At 45.2% G+C, this 22,544-nt stretch overlaps 1 protein-coding gene across 1 annotated transcript; it reads right to left on the bottom strand.

Annotated features, from left to right (window-relative positions):
• LOC133360710 (sodium channel subunit beta-2-like) lies at window positions 1-5,993 on the bottom strand. The gene is made up of 4 exons (XM_061579496.1): window positions 5,543-5,993; window positions 4,776-4,910; window positions 2,681-2,706; window positions 1-663 (listed from the first exon to the last, which is right to left on the bottom strand). Exons 1-4 carry the CDS (start codon window positions 5,991-5,993, stop codon window positions 541-543), a joined length of 735 nt encoding a protein of 244 aa, XP_061435480.1. The 3' UTR covers window positions 1-540.
• Window positions 5,994-22,544: the final 16,551 nt, after the last annotated feature.

Below are 22,544 nucleotides of genomic sequence, written 5' to 3'. Positions count from 1 at the left end.
GCAGTGCACAACTTAAGGCAGGGGTGCCACAGTGGCTAGAATGTGTTAACTACCTCGCCTGGTATACAGGTCTTGGGTTCGATCCTGACCCTAACGCCTGTTGTATATCATCACGGTGGCTCAGAGATGTTCACTACCTCGCCTCGTATACAGGAGGTCGCGTAGGTTTGATCCCGACCATGACGCCTGTGTATTTGGCGTTTGCATGCCTTTCTCTCTCCTCGTGGTTGCGTGGATTTTTCTCCAGGTCCTCCGGTTTTTTCCTTATAATCAACATCACCACGCGTTTAAAGTAATTTGGCTGTTGCTATGAATGTTCATGTAATGATGATAAGCGCACTTCGTTGAGCTATCATTTGTGATGGCCACGTTGCTTTTGAAAAAGAGCTACAAAGCTCAGTGGGGCGATTTGTCTATACCAGACAGAGCAATTATGTGTATCCTTCTTCTGTTTACCCAGGCATTTGCTTTGTTGAAAGTAACAAAACATACTGGAGGCTAGGTAAGGATGCTGTGGTTGTAAACTCACTTTACCCGATTCTAGTGGCTAACTGTTGAGTAAATCACATTCGAGTAAGTACGAAAATTGTTTCTGTCTTCCGATGTGCCAGTTACACGTTCCACCCGCACTGCATCGTACGTGATCGGAGTCTCCCTCACGACCTGTGGAATGGACACACAGAAGTAAATGCTCAAAGCGAGAATAAAAACCGTGGGCATTTTCAACGCTCACCGTACCACGGGCAGAGGTCGGTCAATGCAAGTTCCCTTTAACACGCAGTAGTAGTCGGGCTTTCGCGACCAAAATTATCCATAGAGTTATTTTGGGTTAGATTGCATGGATATAAATGCGACGTTAAACCCGCCACCACCCCGAGACACAGCCAATTAGCAAGGGGTTTGTGTCAAGTAAAAAAAGGGCGGCTAATTCGTTACTAGTTGAGCACTAACCAGTTGCGCGTTGGAGAGTAAACCCACCACAACATCTACAATTCGAGTAGCCATAACGTTTCGCCGGTAATTACAAAAATAACAACAACAAGCAGCAACATCAGGCAGACAGCCACAGTTTTGTGGAGAAATCCTCCTATTTCGGTTTTAAGTGGAGCGGAGGGTGTCAATGTGATGTCGTCACTTGTGAGAACAATCAGGTGATAAGACCAGAGGGGGGACAATTGGTGGGGGTTAATGTATGCATATAAAAACCCTTTGTAATTATTATGGATAAAGCAAGTTGACCTTTATGGGTCCCGACGTTCGTCACGTTAATGTTCGCCGACTCATTTCGACTTGGCTCTCGACCACATTGTTACGCGTGCGCTGGAACAGGATAAAATGAATCCACGACAGAATGAAGGATAATCTATGTTCATGCTTTAGAACCATATATGGAGTAATGGGCCGTGGCTTTGCCCATGTAAGGAATTGTGGAACGAGAATCGTCGTGTTTTTATTGTTTCAATGGTCGATTAAACGGGAATTGACTGATTTTTTACAATATAAAGCTTGATCCGTGCTTGATCCACACTCGAACATTTTTAAATCGTTACAGTGATTTCTGTCTCATGATTTGTGGCTCGAAAAAGCCCACATGAAGCCACCCCCTGACGCTGACTGGCTTCCGTCTACATGGACGTAACTTATATATCATTCATTCTGTCGCGGATTAATTTTATCCTGTTACAGCTCGAATTCACTTCGACGCCTGCAATGTTCAGACAGGCCACGGTGGGGCCACAACGGTTGGAGGGGGGTTGATATAATCACCCCACCTATATAGACAGCGGTTCAGATATTAAGGAGACAGCATTGCCAGAGGAGGAGACATCGGCGTGGCTGAGACGTCACGTTTGAATGGGGCAGAAAGCATTAAGGCACTTTTGGAGTTGAAGACGGCAGCCTTCACGCGCGGCCCACTCTGTTAAGTGAGAAATCATGACTACCGTCGACGTAGCGACTGAACATTGATCATCGATCTCCCGGTCTCCAGATTACCAACAATAACAACCGCCATTCACCACTAAGTGGCGGTGATGTCACCATGACAACAATAACACACACACTATCACCATCACAGCCATTACCACCATCACCTCCACCATGAGTAACATCAATCATCAATCAGCCGGTCTCTATATTAATAACAACAACACACACACTACCACCATTACCACCACTACTAACATCGATAATCGATCTTCCAGTCTCCAGAACCACAACACGAGCCACGCCAATGGACCCTCTTCAGGGCCAAACGACGATACACCAGATAGGCCCTGGGACGAGGATCCTCCGACAACATTGAGGGACACTCCCAGGCGAAGTGCGAAAGCCATACCCTGACTTGCCAGGAAAAGGCGAGACACAAATAATGTTGTCCCCCACCTGGTCGGTCTGTATGGGATCGAGTGTTACCCCTCGCACACAGGTGGGTTTTCTCCGGGCGCTCCGGTATCCTCACGCATGTAATCACTCGTTCGTTGGCCGATGAACGAGCCGTCTATATGTGCGACTTCTCGACGCATTCGTTCGGCGACCGGAAGCCAATGCGGCTCGGCGGGGACTGGGCGGATGCGGTCGGACCTTGAAGCGCCCATCACGAGGGGCGCCAGAGGAGTTTTTGTACACGAGATGCGGGAGTCTGACAAGCAGCATGAGCTCCCCTTCAAAGGATTCTCACCATAGTCAATGACGATCTCTTCAAAGCTGAGAACGAAAGAACAAAAAAAGACATTGCATAGCAAGTCAACTGCGGTCCATTCTCCCGTAACTGCACATATGCGTGTTGTTGTTTTCATAACGGAAATAGGATATACAGTTGATCATTGATTATCTGGCGTGCGATCATGCAGCTTATAACTTTATCTGGTGGTCCCGAACTGATTCGGCGAAACGGGCAAAACCGCTAGAAAAAGGCTGTAACCCAGTCCAGCAATCGGAACCATGTGCGTGACAAAAAAAGTAGCTATGCTTGATTTCAGTGTCAAATATATATGGAACATTATACACTACATACAACAACTTAAACAATGAACATTCTGCAGTCTTCCAGATTGGAGTGGTAAGTACGGTACAGTAAATACAGTAACTTTTAAAAGTAGGATGTTTATTTTGTCTTTTGATTTTTATTTATGCCAATTTCACATAGTAAACAAATTTAAAATACTAAAAAAACCTTTTACACAGCACCTAAAACATGTCATGCAAGAATGTGCAAAAAATTTCTATTTTAAATAAAGACAATATGGTGATTATGGGGCGTTTTGTAAAATCCGGCGCGCCCTTACCCCCCGAAGCCACTGGATAATCTATGATTGACTGCGTAACGTGATCGAGAGACATCTCTGCCACTGACGCTGGTGCCAGGGTTATTGAGTTTTTGTATCAGGTTGATTCAAACTCAAGACGGCAGACCGGGGAGAATTGGCTGCCTTCGAGTTCAACATAACAAGGGCTGAAATACAGGACCTGTCCAACGCCATGAGGAGATCATCTGCCATGCAAATCAAGGCGGACTCAGTTGCACGATCGGCCCTGAAGCCTGATTGAGTTACAGCAAAGAAGCATTCGGCCTCAAGACACGACTCCAACTGGGAGGAGGCCACCCTTTCTATAATCTTCCCAAAAAATTAAGATTGGAAATTGGGTGATAGTTAGCCAGGATATCAACATCCAGAACCGTTTCCTTTAAAAGTTGTCACACTAAAGCCTTTTTCAGGGTCCCAGTGTAACAGGCCATAGTATACCCACAGGCCGTAGTATACCCGGGGTTAAAATGGCCTAGGCTAGATTATACCCGGGTATATCATGGCCTAGGCCAATTTATACTCTGGGGTATATTATGGCCTAGGCCAAATTATGCCCCTCTAGGCCAAATCATACTTCCATGATAGTAATAGTGTTGAGCGATATACACATGAATTCCTAAATGTTTCCAACATTTTATTTAAAACTGTAAACACATAGACTTTGATTACTTCAACCAGAAAAACTTTAATAATAACCCTAACCCTAAAAATGCTTCATTTGATCAAACTGTGATTCTTACTTCCATTTATACGCCTTTTAGATATCGATTGAAGTTCGTTGTCGGCTGTTCTCTGTATGGATAATTGCCTTTGAACTTTCACATGGGGCATATTCTGGCCTGGAGGGGTATGGTCTGGCCCAGTCTAGTTTAAACCCCCGGGTATGGTTTAGCCTAGGACACTTTATCCCCCCGGGTATACTCTGGCCTGAGCCACACTATACACGGGTTTAATCGGGGCAGGGGTTATTTTAGCCTGTTACACCGGGAACATTTTTTTTGAGAGGGAAGAGTTGACCAATTCGGTCACCATTGGGATCACTGGCTCAAAGGCCTCCTTAAGAAGACAAGAGGGACAGGGATTTAAATCACACGTGGTCCATTACATCCCCACAATAGTCTGTATGGCAGGACCAGTAAAAAAGCCTCAAAGACGAGAGGAGCCCTTGGGTCCAAGTAATGCGATTGATCTTATTAGCAAATAACTAATGAAAATCTTTAAATTGCTCTCCAGAAGAAGCAACCTTTATGGACGTAGAGTTTGGTGAATCATCCCGTTATTGTGTAATGTGCCATATTTTATTTGGTGTTTAGTGAAGAAACGGGCAAGTTAGTTAAGCTACGAGGTGTCTGACCCACGGCAATTCCCAGGAACCTAACACGACAATCCCCTGCGGGTTTTGCGAGCGAATTCCGTGTAGACAGTTTGTTGTTGTTGTTCACCCCTCACATCATCGAAAGCGTTCACCTCTGGCTTGGAGTGCCCTCTGCACAACGCACGCGATGACGGCACCCAGAGAGATGGAGCCGATGGATATCACGATAACCGTGATGGAAGATGTTGAGTTAGATGCAGTAGTCACATTGTCTTCCATGGAGACATCTGCGCAATGGAGTTCACGTGACATTGTGGTTAGACGACTGGATCTGCACTGCGCAAGGTTGCAACTTCATATCCTGCTTGTGTGACAAATCAGCCGACGGAGGTGTTTTAAGAGACATGGCCATATTTCTGATCACAATGGAGTTGTTTTTAAGAGACATGGCCAGATTTCTGAAAACAATGCACTTTGAGTGGTGCTAAATCCATGATGTAGCAGAACCAGACTGTATTCGGGAAGATATTGCCAAGAATTGTCACCAGAAAGTGTTTCCGTGCCAAGTTTATATTCTGACATTAATAAAAAAAAAACCTGATCATCGCTCCCCCTACTGGATAACAAGCGATGGGAATTTATATCATATCAAGGACCGAGGATACATGCGTCTACAAGGATATGTTCTTTTTCATTAAACACATGTTATCGAGCATTTAATTTTTTGTCTGATGAACGAATTTTCATTTCCTTAGCCATGGCTGATCATAATGAATGCATTGCAATTGACGATTGTCCTCAAGTTGACCCTGTGCGTCGTGGCGAACAAAGAGGGCATGGAAATGGAACTTTGAGACGGGTGACTGTGCATTAGAGGGTCGCCTGTGTACACGCAAGCTCGAACGTATGGCCCACGTACCGTCGACGACCAGGAGGGTTCCAAGTTGGTCAGCGTAATTATACTCTCGGTTTCCCTCTTGGTTCATTTTCAACTCTTTGATATGACAGAAGTAGGCATTTGTGTCACTACAGTTCAGGTTGGTGATGTTGATGCTCGCTTCCCCCTTGGTTGGGTCTCCAACCAGTCTCAGTCGATCCTGGAATTTCCCTTCGATGTAGTTATTTGAACTGTTGAATATGAGCAGTCCCTTGTTGACCTCCTGGAGTCTCCACTCCACGTGGACTTGGTTTGAGAGAGAATTAAGCGAGAAGGTGCAGGGCAAGAGGGCAGAGCTGCCCGCCATGCCCATGACGAACCTCTCAGTACAGATACTCGTCCTGTAGCTGAAATTGGAGCACTGAAGACTCCCGTCTCCCTCAGAGACTGCACCTGAAAAAGAATGCGAATGAGATTGGTTCTTTGACAGCATGAGTCTGTGATGGAGTGCTAATAGGAGGTAGATTGAGGGTTTGCACTGAGAGCACAATGTACATGGTCCCTGGTAAACTACATGGCTATGAAGGTGGAGTGACATATATTGGGTCACGTTGGCGCCCAGCGCCAGTTACTGATAGAGAGAAGAACTGGATTGTAATTAGCCCTCTCTGCCAGCAGGGTGTGCTTTGCAATGGTAAATGGTCCAGAAGGAGCATGGTTATAGCGGCGGGCAGAGAGAGAGCATGTGAAGACATAGCAGCCCGATTGGCAGGCAAGGGCACGTGACAGAACAGGGTAAGGATGTGGGCCAAAGGTGACAGAAGGGACATGTGATGGAAGGCCCAGAGTCTTCTAGTGAGTTCTAGAAGGGGGCATGGTCGTGGCGGAGCCAGGCCATGCTGAATGGCATAAAAGGGAGGTCCCGAGGTCCGATCCGGGCTCTCTACTGGAATGGAACCCGTCGTGCTACGTCCGTTCGCTCTTCGGTCTTCATGCTCGGCATCGTGGCTCAGGCAGTGTGTTAACTGATCTAATCCGATTATGTAGTTACCCCGTGGTGGTTACTGCTATATAGTTATCCCGTTGATACATTTATGTAGTTATCCCATTGTGGTAATAGAATAAACGTGTTGCCTCCTAAGTCAAGTGTGTCTCTCAAGTGAACCCACTATATCTGGCAAGCACATTAATCCTTTTCCATTGTGATGACGTACGTTATGTCATCAGTTTTTCTTCTGATTCCGTAACAGAAGATGTACTGAGGCTCCCACAAGGCCATGCGGTGGAGGGTTGTGTTCTGCCCCACGGCAGATATGGGGGTATGTTCACACAGGAACTTCCTGATATGATGGTGTTGAGTTTGGTCACGTGACCAGGAAGTTACGAGTTAAGGATCTCTAAGTCATGAGGCCAGGCATGGGTGTCAGCCATTACACAGAGTACACAATGGAGGCACAATTAGCGTCTCAGTGAAGACGGGTGCATCTGTCCATTGCGGGACTTTAAGAAGCATTGTCTGTAAGTTCGTTTATGTTCTTATAATACCAGTGTGATGGCAGTGCGGAGCGATAGTGGGACAGTGTGGCTCCCTGGGACCATTGTTACTAATGGATGAGCTAATGAGGATTAATGAGACAAGAGCCAATAGCGGGGAAGGACGAGCTGATGAGGGTAATGAGACGGGAGCCAATGGCGGGGAAGGACAAGCTAATGAGGGTAATGAGACGGGAGCCAATGGCGGGGAAGGACAAGCTAATGAGGATAATGAGTTGGGAGCCAATGGCGGGGAAGTGTGAGAAGGGTGGTGGGAGGCAAGGCCAGGTGCGGTGAGGAGGATTGAGACATAGGGCGTGGCCAGACCGGGCGAGGATAAATCGCAGTGTGAGTGGAGGCTTGGGGCTGCTTGGTGTGGGGAACTGCCATCGTCGTCACCTGGGATCGGGCTGTCTCCATTGCCTACAAGTTGCCTGGAGCTTGGAAGCTAGATTGTCTCCGAAGTAGGGTTGTGTCTCATCACCTGAGTGTACGGAGTCACTCGTATTACGTGTTGAGTTGTTATTGGACTTTATTCGGAGACGGACCAAGCAACTGTAAAGGCAGAATATATAAAGATATTCGTACAAGGATCTGAACGGTCTTCACATCATGGCATTGGAACAGCTGCAGGTCAAGGCCAGTACTACTTTGAATCAGCTGCAGAAAGCCCAGCTCATGGAAACATGCAGATATTTGAAGTGTTTCAATGATGATGAGACTGGTGAAGATAAAAGCAGACGGGCTTTGATTCGTATGGCAGAAAGAGTACTTGATGGAGTTGAAGACCAAGAAGAAGATGAAGAGGCCTGTGCATATATTCAAAACCTGCTGTCTTTCATTGAAACAATACAGCAGAAAGACAAAGACAGCAGTGGAACAAGTCAAACACTGCCACCATCAAAACTTTCTGAAGATATGGATGGTGAAATACAAGAGTCACAAGAAGAATCCAGAAAAACCCTTGAGGAAAAGAAAATCTCAAGTGAAGGTGGAACAAAAACCACAGCAGCATTGAATCCCATACGAATGGCCAGACTAGGAAATGTGCCGGAAGTCACAATATGGAGAGAATTCAGGATCTGCAGGCAGATTGGTGAAAGAGGGCAGAAAGACAAGTTATCTTACACCAATCTGATGCACCAGATCGACACAGGAACCCGTAAGGGACATGCCGAGTCTGACATCATTGAGGCAGTCGTCAGAGCAATCAGTCCTGGTCTAAATTTGAGGGACATGCTAGAAATAATTTTTTTGACTATTTTCAAGTTAAAAACCATTTTGAAAGGACACTATAGAGAAGAAAGCACATCTGATCTCTATCAGAAGTTGATGAACATCTCTCAGGAGCCAAGAGAAACTGCACAAAACTTCCTGTTCCGAGCTATCGAATTAAAGGACAGACTATTATTTGCATCTAAAGAAAAATGAGCTGATGACCAGTACAATCCAGATATGGCACGCAGGAAGTTCCTGAGATCGATTGGCACAGGATTGCTCAGTGACTCTATAAAATTCCAAATAAAGCCCCATCTGGATGACATCACTGTCACTGATGAGATGCTGATTGAAAAAGTCAATGAAGCAGCCAGCTTGGAACTTGAGAGACAAAACAAGCTAAAACAGAATTTGGCTCCCAAAATAACTCGGATGAATGAACTGCAAGCTGAGTTGACAGGGAGTAGGGAAGGCTGTCAGCAGGACTCACAGGGACCATTTAAAGTGGTTACATCACCAATACCACCATCCAACAACGGAAATGTCAGGACCAAAGAAGAGGGCAACAAAACATCAGCAACTGAAAGGCCATCTCGAGATTGAATTGAAAAGATGGTAAGCGAGTTAAGGGCTGAAGTTGCAGAGATCAGGAAGAGGTGGCAGGATGATGTTACCCCAGACACCAAGCGAGGACACTGGAAACAACCAGCCCAAGACAGAGCAATATGACCAAGAGGGTGTAGGATGTGCCAAGAGGCTGGAGCAGGTGGTACATGTAACCATTGTTTCAAATGTGGCCAGCCGGGACACCTGGCCCGTGGATGTCGAGCCTCTCGACAGCAGCAGGGAAACTGGCTAGGGTTGCTACGGGGGGACCAGCAGTAACCTACAAATCAGGGTCCCAAGGGTGTCATTACTGTTTCCGTGAAGAGAATGATGTTGTAAGACTGCAGAAGTGCCAGGGTTGTCACGCAGTACAGTACTGCTCGAATACCTGCCAAAAACGACACTGGCAAGAACACAAGGTACTCTGCAGAGCAATCAACACATTACAGAAGAAAACAGAATGTCAAAAGACACCAGAGTGGAGGAACCCAAATATGGGCAAGGTTAGCTTTCTCAGGCCTAAATGCAACAACAGACTGTTAAAGTTAATTGGGAAAAGATGCATGGTGAAGTGTTTACTGGATCACGTATCAACCTCTGCCCTCTGGGACACAGGAGCTCAAGCCAGTGTTATAAATGAAGCATGGCGAAATAAGCATCTACCTAAGTCAAGAGTGAGACCAGTTGAAGAGCTCTTGGGGACGGGTACAATTAATGGAATGGCAATTAACCAAACAGAAATACCATTCACAGGTTGGATAGAGGTGGTATTCAGATTGAACAGTAATATGGGGACCAGTCAGTGCTTTCTCATTCCAATGCTGGTATCCAGTGACCCCAGGGTTGCAGAAGATCCCATTATTGGTTTTAATGTCATCGAGCAGGTCATCAATGGGCTGGTGGAAGGAGGAGAGACATTTGCGGACCCCATTAAAGTGGGGGTTGTGGGTGAGGCTTTCTCCATTACTCCAGGAGACACAAACGTCCTCATCCACCTGTTGTCTTCTGGCAACCGGGACCGTGATGGTGGGGCAGTCAAGACAGGCAAACAGAGAGTGGTGCTACCACCAGGGCAAGTCACAATGGTTCGAAGTCGTGCTCATTCAGGACAGCTGGGGGGAAATTAAGTGATGCTGTTTTTCCCTGAAGAGAAGCCCCAATGGCCAGAGGGTTTACACATCAACGAGGTCCTGGTGACACTGAGTAGAGGCAACTCATCCTGCATACCAATCGCAGTGATCAACATAACCAAACACAGCATCACACTTGATTAGCGGGTCACCCTAGGACAATTACAGCCTGTGAAATCTGTGTATCCAGCAGCAGTAAGACCTGTGGCGTACCACCAAGGCACCCCTAGTCAGGATCAGAGATGCCAACAAACACAGGATGGCCACAAAACTGGTGGAGCAAAAGCTCAGGGGCTGCAGCTGAGGCCAAAAATTAAAGAGCAATGCGAAAAATGGGACCCACTGGTGAACCTGGACCACCTAACAAAGGAGCAGCAAATGGCAGCCAAGATAATGCTCAGAGAGGAATGCCATTCTTTTTCAAGAGATGACAATGATGTTGGGAGCATACCTTAATTGAAAATGCATATCACCCTCAAGGATAGGACTCCAGTGCAAAAGACGAACATTTCCGTCCTAAAACCATTGCATAATGAAGTGAAGCAGTATCTGCAAGACTTGATCAATCGAGGCTGGGTGACAAAATCGAGATCATCATATTCTTCACCCATAGTCTGCGTAAGGAAGAAAGACGGAAACCTGAGACTATGTTGTGATTCCCGAGAGCTGTTCCAGAAGTCGGTTCCTGACAGGCATCCCATCCCAAGGATCCAAGACATGCTTGACAGTTTGAGTGGGAGTTCTTGGTTTTCGGTTTTAGACCAAGGGAAAGCCTACCATCAAGGCTTCCTCGATGAAGAAAGTCGCCCCCTCACAGCTTTTATCACACCATGGGGATTATATGAGTGGGTGCGTATTCCCTTTGGTTTGAGTTCAGCACCAGCAGAATTCCAGAGGAGCATGGAGGACTGCCTGTCTGGCCTTCGGGACAAAATCTGTCAGCCTTACCTGGATGACAACCTTGTTCATAGCAAGTCCTTTGAAGATCATGTGTGGCATGTACAAAGGTATTGCGTCGGTATCAACAACATGGTGTCAAACTGACAGCAAAGAAATGTGAGTTGTTCCGGAGCAAGGTGCGATACTTAGGCAAAATCGTATCGAAAGATGGCTATACTATGGACCCAGCAGAGATTGCCCCAGTTCAAGCACTTAAAGCAAGGAAGCATAAAACAGTGGGAGAGCTCAGGAAGATGCTGGGATTCATCTCTTACTACAGGTCGTATATACAGAACTTTTCAAGTATCGCCAGGCCACTGTATGACTTGCTTTTAACAACACCTAGGCAATTTCAAAAGAACAAAATAGTACAGGGAACAACATCAGGCCAACTGCCGAGCAGAACACCATTAACATGGACAGATTCCCACCAAAGAGTTTTGATTCAATTGGTTGATCACCTATCCAGTCCACCGATATTGGCATACCCAAACTTTGATCAACCATTTGTCTTACATTGCTATGCCTCACAAGAAGGCCTGGGAGCTATCCTTTACCAGAGGCAAGATGGAATAATGAGAGTCATAGCCTATGGGTCCAGAACTCTCACTCCACCAGAGAAAAATTACCACCTTCACTCAGGCAAACTGGAATTTCTGGCACTGAAATGGGCAATTTGTGAACGTTTCCGGGATTATCTGTATCATGCCCCATTCGTTTGTGGTATGCACAGACAATAATCCCCTCACATATGTCCTCACCATTGCCAAACTCAATGCAACTGGACAAAGATGGGTTGCCAAATTGGTCGACTTTGATTTCACAATCAAGTACTGCCCGAAAAGGATCAATGCAGATGCGGATGGACTGTCAAGGATGCCCCTGGACATTGATTCGTAGCTCAGTGCACTGAAAAAGTCAGCCCAGAGGTGATTAGTGCAACAATGCAGGGAGTCACCATTCAGCATGAGGAATCAACAGCCTGGTCCAGATTGATACCACTCCATGCCATTGAAATACAGGAGGATTGTGACTCACTAGCTTGCTCGATTCAGCCGATCCCAAGGGGTGAACTCAGATAAGCCCAGCAAAGAGACCCAGTCATTGGCAAAGTATTGGAGTACAAAGGCAAAAATCGAAGGCCCATGGTAAAAGCCAGCCAGACAGAAAACCGTGATGTGAGGGCACTATTAAGAGAATGGGCAAAGCTTCACATCAGTAAGGAGGGAATTCTGTACCGGAAAACCAATACCAGGTCCCAGCTGGTATTGCCTAAACTGTATCACCCATTAGTCTATAAAGAAATGCATCAGGAAATGGGCCATCTTGGCGTGGAAAGGGACATTGAACTTGATCAAAGATCGATTTTATTGGCCCGGGATGCAGAACGACGTCGAGCATTTTGTCACAAAGGTATGTGACTGCCTAAAGAAAAGAAAGCCAAACATACCAACACGGGCACCTTTGGCTAACATCAACACCACATACCCTTTTGAGATGGTTTCCATTGATTTCCTGCACCTTGAAACATGTAAGCAGGGATATGAATATATCCTGGTTGTAATGGATCATTTTACACGGTTTGCTCAAGCTTATGCTACAACCAACAAAACAGCAAAAACAGTGGCTGACAAGCTATTCAATGACTATGCCCTTAAATTTGGTTTCCCCACAAAAATACACCATGATCAAGGAAGAGAATTTGAGAATCAGCTGATGGCCCAATTAAAGAAAAATTGTGGAATAAGAGGCTCCCACACTACCCCATACCACCCACAGGGTAACGGACAGGTAGAGCGATTCAATAGGACCCTGCTGTCAATGCTAAGGACTCTGACTGAAGAGCAGAAGACAGATTGGAAGAGCTCCCTGGCCAAGGTAGTGCATGCCTACAACTGTACTCGTAGTGAAACCACAGGATTCTCGCCTTTTTATCTCCTGTTTGGGAGGTCTCCAAAACTACCAGTGGATTTGATTTTTGGTTTTGAACACAAGGGAGAGGAAGGATCCTATACGCAATATGTGGAGAAGTGGAGACAGCGAATGGTGGAAGCCTACAGAATAGCATCTGACTGTGCAACAAAAGGAGCCACTAAAGGGAAGGACCAGTATGACAAGAAAATTCATGGGGCAGAGCTACAACAAGGCAATCGTGTCCTGGTGAGAAATTTGAATGAGAAAGGAGGACCAGGCAAAATTCGCTCGTACTGGGAGGACAAGGTGTATGTTGTCATTGGAAGAAAAAGTAATGACAGCCCAGTTTACGAGGTGAAACCTGAAAGCGGTGAAGGGAGAACCAAAGTGATTCATCGGAATTTGCTGCTACCTTGTGACTTCCTCCCAACTGAGCAGCCATCACAAAACCAACGGAGTAAGAAAGCAACAAAGAAAACTCACCAAATAAGGACGAGAGGCCCATGGAAAGACTTGAAGGAACCAACAGACAGCGAGTTGGAAGCAGAGGATGGATTTGACAGAGGTTACTTCAGTTGGCCAAAAACTGGTCAGCAAGCTACAGTAATACAAGACACGGAGTCACCATTGAACCCAGAAGCTGAAGAATTCCACCCGCACAACACAGAAGGTGAACAACAGTTATCGGCAGCAGCCGAGGAACATTTATCACCAACTGGTACGGAGAGCAGGGAGACAGATTCAGAGAGTTAATATCAGTTAACTGAAGCAACTGAGGGACGGTTGTTGCCGACGGGATCAGAATATAGTGAGACCAATTTGGCTATAACTAATGAAGGAGAGCAGTTGAGTACAGCAGGTAAATCTGCAAGGGACCTGGAACAGAGTGATGGAGAGGATGAGAGTAGTCATCACGACAGGAGACTCCACCCTCAAAGAGAGAGGAGACAGCCAAAAACACTCACCTATGACAAGTTAGGTGAACCAACCATCGTGAGAAGGAGCCCGAGAGCACAAGGAATAACTGTTGGTTGCTACTGGAGGCCATGGTGAAACAAGGAACTTTTGACTACAAGATGGGTGACCAAGACAAACTATAAACTGTGGTCATATAGTTGTAGTTGTTTAAGATGTTTTTGTTTGTGAGTGTTGTGTTTAATATGCCTAAAAGGAGAAAAAATGGTGAGGAAAAGGTTTCAAGTATGTTGGTAGGCCGATAAGTAAGTACCTAAGAGGTAAATTCCACATAGCATTGACAAGCTGTAAAGGATTTTATCTTGACAGGTACTGGGAAAAGAATCCTAACCATTTCTGGTCAGTAAAATGGGAAGCATGGTTTAATAATACCAGATTGTCTGGTAATTCCAAAAGCATAATACAATGCTTGGGCTCCTATCTCTTCGTGCACAAAGAGTTGGAGCTCACACTAAAATAGAGAGCTTCTGGAGTGGCGCTATCTTGGAAGGGATATGATCCCTAGAGAAATTGTGTTCACGATTTCATAAACTCCTTTCATGACCAGTTTAAGGGAAAAGACTGCAAAATGTTTGCAATGAGAAAGGTGGAGTATCGAGACGACACTCATTCTGTGGGGGAGAGTGTGGCACATTAGGAATGGATCACTCTTTTAATTATGTCCTTGTGCAGCAAGGGAGTAAAGTGTGGTTCTGTGAAAGTCCTGATGTGCTGTGCAGTGCATCAATGCATGTGTGTACAGCAGCATGTGATGACTGAGTCGGGCCTGTAGGTGGCTGGCAGGGTTATTGAATGACCACGCGGATATACCAGTCACATGGTTAATGGCGGCTCGAGAGCAAGGCTGGTTGTAACACACGTGTTGTTGCATTTGACAGGTAAAGGACCCAAAGGTTGTTTTTGATCGTTATATAAATGTTCTAGACTTGTTCTAGACTTTAAGCCTTTGCTTTGAATTGTTCGTTTGTGATATATGCAATTAGAGGCGTTTTAGCACTGTGCATTGTAAAGGGATGACGCACTGTAATTAGTTACTGTCATTGTAATTCTCTAAATCTAATACTGTTTAGTCTATAACCATGCCCATGTACCCAGAGTATGACTACTTGCAATGCTATTGAGAATAGAACACATGTAAAGTAGTAAGCTGTACAATGGTGAGATACAGTACGTATACTGTACACATACAGTACATATAATGGGTGGAATATACCGATATAAGTGGATGGTATAGATAGACATACAGCTTAGGATTAACGTAATAGTCGAATAGTGATGTGCAAATGTGATTGTCAAAGACAAAGATGGTTTATCAGTAGTAGAATTGGGTTGAAGAGAAATGGTTAATGAATGACCGCGCAGATATACGAGTCACATGGTTAATGGCGGCTCGGGAGCAAGGCTGGTTGTAACACACGTGTTGTTGCATTTGACAGAGTGACGGTGCTGTTCTTCCCAAGATTAATATTAACCACAATAAATAAATGTGCTTGCCCTCGATTTGGAGCACCTGCCCACGTCCTTCATTTCGAGTGTGCAACATTATCTTGTTGTATAGCTATTCAGTGCTAATGTAGGTGCCTGGTCCATCCAGGACCTATTCTTGAGTTTCATGTTATCTAAGACAATGTTATGATGCTGCAGTGTTCATTCATTGTATTGATATTGCAAGTATTAACAGATGCTGTATTTGTGCTGTGTTTTTCCATCAGTTTTACCTCGTTTCATTCATTAAATACGTTGGAGACAGATGTTCACCCTGGCTCTGAAGGTTTATTGAATGCGAGGTTAACTACTCGGATAGTGGTGCAACGCAGCGCACAGCGAGGCCGAGACAACTCGTGATGATTTTCCTAAAGCTAGCCCTGCACGTGTCATTGCTGCAATTGAGAGGCAGGGGTCCTGAAATGTTTGTTACCTGAACCGGATCTCAATACCGAGACAACATGTACCTTGGACGAGCAGGTAGGTTCCATGATGACCGTAGTAATTATATTCTTTGATTCTTTGTTCACTCATTTCCCACTCTTTGATTCGGCAGAAGTAGGTGTTTATGTCCGCACGTTTCAGGTTGACGATGCTGATGTTTGCCTCACCCTTGCCTGGGTCTCCCAGCAGTCTGAGTCGTTCCCTGAAATTGTCGGCAGTATAATTGTTATTCGAACTGTTGAATATGACTGCTCCATTATTGACCTCCCTGAGTCTCCACTCCACACTGACTTGGTTCAAGGGAGAACGAAGCGAGAAGGTGCAGGGCAGGAGCACGGAGTGGCCAACCATACTCATGACGAACCTCTTGGTACACACGCTCGCCGTGGAACCGAATTTGGAGCAGAGAAGACGCGCGTCTTCCTCAGAGGCTGCACCTGAAAAGGATGCGGACAGAGATTAGTGAAGTGCCTGGTCCTGCAACGCCTGTGATGCAGTGATTATAGGAGGTGGGGTTGGATGATCGACCAGAGATGATACCACGCATGGTTATCACGTTTAATTCGCATGACTGTTCGACTCTGTTCCAGAGCTGCTAGCAGATCTCTCAACTGACTCATTGTTGAGTCATCTCATAGATCGTTCTATGCTCTGAGCATCACTCAGTCTGCTCGGGACCTCTGTGCTCTGTGGTGAGTCGTGAAGGGTCCTGCTGCACTCCAACCACCCATCAACATCAAAGCGATCTTTGCACAGTAAAGGGAGTCCTCTACTTACAAAAAAATCAATTTAAGAACTTTCAGAAATATGAATAATGCTGTCCGTATGTCCAGTTGCCTGTTTGGATCAAGAGTCGGTAGTTCTATACGAGCTTATACAACTTCTAAAGGCATTCCCCGTGTTTAGTGTCTATGCCATACAACATGTTAAGAATTGCACAAATCGCCTTACAAACAGATCACTGGAACCTAACTCGTTTGTAAGTAGAGCAGTCACTGTATTTGCATCGTTCTTCAATAAAAAGTGACAATCGAGACAGCAGTCTCTAAAACTCTTTGGTTCTTTCGGTAAAGTCACGTAGGTATAAAATAAAATAAATTAAATCACGACGTTTCGGGTGCAACACAAGTGCCTGTCATCAGGTGGAAGCACCCACAGCAATAAACAATTGCTAACGTGGGCAAAAGGAGGCTGCTTGTGACACGAGGCTATATATACGTAAGAGGGAGGGGGGAGGAGCAAGGGAGGAGAGGGTGTGGGGTAGGGAAAAGTGGCGAAGTTCAAGTTGCACCCGAGCTCGAGTACAACACAATGCCGGGGCTTTGAAGTGCAAGCTCCAACCCGAGCCCGAGTACTACAAAATGTTGGGTCTGGGACGTGAGCGGGACTGGAGGGTAGGAGGCTGAAGAAACTGGAGATGCGGATACGAAGGCAAACTATAAAGTAGTTAAGGTTTTACCTGGTTAATAACATCCTTCCAATTTTCAGTTTCTAACTTGAAGGCAATGCATTCCCTCGGTCTGCCATCTGAGTTTGATCAACCTCGAACCAATGCAAAACTCGATAACCCTGGCACCAACGTTGTTTGCAGAGCTGTCGATATTCATCATACGGTTGCCAAATGAGACATCGCCACTTGATTACATTCCGCACGTTAATTCTTACATTACGCTCGGACACGCTCGCGCCGCCGATTGTTCACATTGCAAATGTTTCCTTCAGCGAGGGCTGTTTCCCAGACCATATCAAAATGGTGCAGGTAACACCGCTCTTGAAAAAAAGTTAGCTTAAGCCATAGTGAACCCACAACCTATCGCCCGGACTCAAACCAGAGCACGATTTCAAAGGTTGAATACCTATGGTTGAAGTGGTTACTTCCCCAGGTCGCTGCAACAGGCAGATTTAACCCATTGCAGTCGTCATACCGGATGTTCCACAGCACTGAGATGACACTACTAAAGATCACTAATGACCTCTACAAGATCACGGATGACAGGTTGGTTGGACTCGATGTTTCCGCCTTTCACACCATTGACCATGAGATACTCATCAGGCGGCTAAGGTCAATGTTTTGTGTATTGGGTACACCATTGGGGTGGATTTAGTTATACCCGCATGGTCGATCACAGTTCGTCAAGTGGGGGACGAACAGTCATCACCCGATGCCATGCCGAGTACCACAGCGGTCCGTCCTCAGGCCCTTCCTGTTTTCAAGATACGTCTCTCCGATCGCCGATGTCATCTCGTAACATGCCATCAAGTTCCATAAATTTGCTGACGATGTACAAAAGTAAATTTTAGTGAAGTCAAAGTAAGATATGGAGAGCCTCTGTAACCTTGAACATTGCTTGCAAGCGGCGCACATGTGGTTTGCGCGAAAGAAAATGCTGCTTAATCCAGAAAAATCTTAGGTTCTGCTGGTTGCACTCAGCCTCAGGCTAGCACAATTGTGGATTAGGTGTGGGTGGTCGCAGACTGCAGGATGCAGTTTTCTACTCATATAAAGAGCCTCGGCACCATACTCGAAAACAATGTCGTTTGATCACCACGTGCAACAACATAGTAAGGTCCTGCAATTTCCATATCAGGGCTCTATGGCACATTCGATAACTACTGATTTGTAACATAGCCAACACGGTGGCGTGTAGCATAGTATTTACAAGAATTGATTATTGCAACTCACTACTCTCACGGGACGTCTGGAAAAAAATTAGCAAACTGCAGAGTGTACAACATTCTTTGGCACGTGTCGTGACGGGTACTGCAAGATCCGACCAAGGTCGCCGAGCTGCATTGGCTTCGGTTGCTGAACGAATACATTATAAGGTCGTTCTCATTACAAACAAGGTGCTTGCCACAAATGAACCACAATACCTTGCTGATCTCGTCAAGGCATATAAATGATCACACAAACTCCGGTCATCGTCGCAGATACCAGATAGCAGTCACCGCTGATGTAAGCCATGGCCTGGAATTAAACTCGGGTAACCTGGTTCATAACAAAGTGCTATGCATAGCTATAAACATCTGTACAGTCAGCGTGGGAAGGCAGGTTACTGAAAGGACAAAGCAAAACAATCATTGCAATCAGAATTTTCCACTTGCATATGTTCACATTTCCTGGAGAAGCTAGGTCACTGAGATGAGCATCAGTGCCATGTAGAGGTCAGCTACAAAACCAAAATCCAGGTGGTGGGAAAGTTTTTAAGAGCGGACATTTGAAGGTCGAACGTCAACTGCAAAAGTTACGAAAGAAAGTGGTGGCGATGTGTCGTATCATGTACGACGCTGGACGTAATGACCTCCAGAGATTGCGTCCATCTCGCAATCGCATGGCATCGCGGTTGCTAGGAGATGTTAACTACCTCGCCTGGCATACAGGAGGTCGTGGGTTTGATCCCGACCCTAACACCTGCTGTATATTTGAAGTTTTCATGTTCTCTCTCCCCGTGGTCGCGTGGATTTTTCTTCGGGTCCTTCAGTTTTTTCCTCCACATTTATAATTAACACGCCTTTAGAGTACTTGGCTGCTGCTATAAATGTCTACATGATGAACCCACTTTGTTGAGTTATAATTTGTGGTAACCAGGTCGCTTCTGAAAACAATAACTATATAGTTCGGTGAGCCTTACCTTGTAAAATAAAACAAATATTTTAGCTTTAAGTTCATCAGGTCGCACTCATTACACTCAAAGTGCTTGCCACAAATTAACCTCAATGCCTTTATTGATCTCGTCCAGGAGCATAGACCATCATCACGCAAACTCCGCTCATCCTCGCAGCAGCGACTTTTAGTTAACCATTAAACAAAAATGGTCACCGCATCGTGCGCTTTCTCATGTGCTTCTCCGAGCGTCTTGTACGCCCTTCCCTCCGATATTTGGAAGCCACTGGGAGCTATGAACTTTTCAATCATCTAGGTTGAAATTTTTTTTTAAAAATGATTGTTGTGTTAAGTTTGTTTTCCTTCCCCCGCACCTATGATTATCTACGGTTGGCTACGTATGGTGTGAAATTAGTTCAACATACATACAGAATGGTGGTGATGGTGTTGATGATGCGGCCAATCATGTCGAAATTCCCAGCAGCAAAATACCCTAAACGCATGTTTCTAAATGTGGAGGGAAAACCCGGAGGACACGGAGAAAAATACACACGACCACGGGCAGAGAGAACATGCAAACTCCAAATATACAGCAGACGTCAGGGTTGGAATTGAACATACCAAGGGAGGGAGTTAAATTCTCCTAGCTACCATGGCGCCCATAAAGCATCTGTCGTCCGACTTGGCAAGGCAAATCGTACAATAATAAAAACACCGTCCGGTAAGGCGTTTTGAGATGTGGTTGAAGTCAATCCCTACGTAGCACGCACACCTACACACACACGCGTGCGTGTGTACACGACTGTGTGCTTATGTGAACCGTGGGAATCCACTCACCACGTGCCCCGTTCACCCAGAGCCCCAGCACCAAACACGCACGAGTGACGAGAGCGACCATCTTGGACTCGCACTCAAAATCTTGTCCCGTCTTTGCCCAGGCCAAGGGCCGATTTTATATCACGGGGAGTGGGTGACGGTGGCGCGGGGGGTGACGGTGGGGGTGGTGGTGACGGTTGGGGTGGTGGTGACTGTGGGGTGACAGGGGGGGGGGTGACGGTGGGGGGGCCTCAAGATCAGCCAGCCACTGAGGGAGGGGCGACGTGGCAGGGGCTCCACACTAACCACTCCAACAAAGTGAGAAGCTAGAACGGTGTCGTCATATTTTACTCTGCTCCAGCTGTTGAGTCACACACACGTAGGGGGTGGATGATTAGCACCACACCCCTGGCTGCCTTTGTCTTCCCAGCAACGCGTATACATCATCGCACCAGGTCCTCGCTTGAGGCCGATTCGAGTATGTGTTTTCCCCCTATAAGTAATTGCAATATGTATTACTTAATAATACACTTCCAGGCTGTACGAAGCCTGTAGCTAGCAGAGCCATTAAAATTATTTGTATCTCTCTCAATTACAATGGATTCCATAATTAATCTTGGCCAGTAATAATTAATCTTTGTTTTTTTCGGTAAAAACCAAAGAGTATGGATCATTTCAGTCACGAAAACTTCAAATCTAGAATCAGTAATAATTAGTTTTACATAACACTTCAACGTTATCAAAATCAATTGAGTGTCCTTGTTGGCAAGCATGTTCTGTCACTACCGACAGTTGTGTTTGAGAGAATCCTATATTTATTTAGTGTTATTTTAATCTTACGCTAATGTTACGTCCCGTCTGTCCAAAATAGCATTTACCGCATAAGCAATTAATCTGATATACACCTTCTGTTGATAACTTAGGTAATTCATCTTTAGTACAATATACTAGTTTTGAATTGTGTGTATCGTACCAAATCTTACTTGAATGTCTTGCTTTTGCAAAACTAGAGCTAATTTGTCAGTTACTCCTGAGATATATGGTATTTTTATTGTTTTAATAATCTGATCACTTCAAGCAGTATTGTTGTTCGATCTTGATTTGGCATTCAATGCTCTGTTAATTTAAGCATTATTGTAGCCTTTCAGTCGTAGTGCTTCTTTAACATGTTTAATCTTTCTCCTTAGACTTTCACCATCTCACACTGTTTTAGCCCGATGTATGAGCGTCTTGATGAGAGAGGATTTCTGTTCGGGGTGATGATGCGAATCTGCATTCAGATAGGCATCAGTGTGCATTCCCTTTCGGTAACGCTGTGTGTTATTTTACCATTTTAGGCCACGTTCAAGCAAAATATCTAGGAAAGGGAGTTTGCTATTCACCTCCATTTCCATGGTGAACTAGATGGCTAGGTTTTGTGCATTAAGATTATTTATACATTTATTAAGTGTATCTTTACCATGTGGTCAGACAACCAAAGTGTCACTGCAGTAGTGTGACCTTTATCAGCTGACAGAATTCGAATATCTTTATTTAATCGAAGCTCTCTTAAGGCTTTTACTTCGTTAAAGCACCTCTCTTGGAAGCGTATTATTAAGTAACTAGCTTCTTTGCCCGTCTTAGGACGGAAGCTGTAATATTTACGAAAAAAATCGAGCAGAGTATAATTGTATCTTGTGTAAATTCAATGACAGTGAATCTTGCACACAAGTATGTCATAAAACACTTCACTGCAGTTCACTTGTAGCACTGTATTAATGGCAGTGATTCTTGCACAAAACTACGTCATAAACCACCTCACTGAATGTAACTGTAGCACTGTATATAACTAACCGTCAATTTGTAAAAATTCACTGCTCTGATACTTTATTTTCTTCTGCTTTCGGTCGCTGGAGTTGAAATAAATTGGAAATCGATGCAATATGTGGAAAATCGCCGAGAAATGTATATTTTACCATAATGTAGAAGCATAAAGTAGACTTACCTTATGACTCAAGTGCTGAAGAAATAAATAAAGACATCAAATCCACTTTGTTGCTGCGTAGAATTATTTATTACATTCACTATCCATGAAGAAACGTCAAACTTAAAGCGAATTTGCGAAAATAAATTACTACTCGACCTTGTGTGAGTGTAAAAATCCACCCGTCCATTATTATTAATGAGGGGGGGGGGGGGGGCTCTTGACGTCCCGTATGGATGTAACACTGTGCTGCGTAGATATATTTTTGACTCTGTAAAGAAACGTCATATTTGAAGCGACTTGATTATTTTTTTAGAGGGGCGGGGGGGGGGGGTGCGGAATGTGGAGTGATGTCACGCACGTTTCGATTCGAAATCCCTATTTTCGATCGGATCATTGGGGTTTATTGGTAATAAA

The sequence above is a fragment of the Lethenteron reissneri genome, chromosome 69 (genome assembly GCF_015708825.2).
Source record: "Lethenteron reissneri isolate LAM-NWPU_2019-01 chromosome 69, ASM1570882v1, whole genome shotgun sequence".
NCBI classification, from domain to species: domain Eukaryota; kingdom Metazoa; phylum Chordata; class Hyperoartia; order Petromyzontiformes; family Petromyzontidae; genus Lethenteron; species Lethenteron reissneri.
The sequence above is the reverse complement of the archived record's forward strand: the minus strand, read 5'-3'. Positions and strand labels throughout refer to the sequence as shown.

Excerpts from the sequence above, each read along its gene's own strand:
- LOC133360710 (XM_061579496.1), bottom strand. The coding sequence starts at position 5,993 with ATGCTGTCAAAGAACCAATCTCATTCGCATTCTTTTTCAGGTGCAGTC. Across the intron at positions 4,911-5,542 it reads AACCCTCCTGGTCGTCGACG|ATGTCTCCATGGAAGACAAT; the intron begins GTACGTGGGCCA and ends TCCATTGCGCAG. Across the intron at positions 664-2,680 it reads AGAGATCGTCATTGACTATG|GTCGTGAGGGAGACTCCGAT; the intron begins GTGAGAATCCTT and ends TCCATTCCACAG.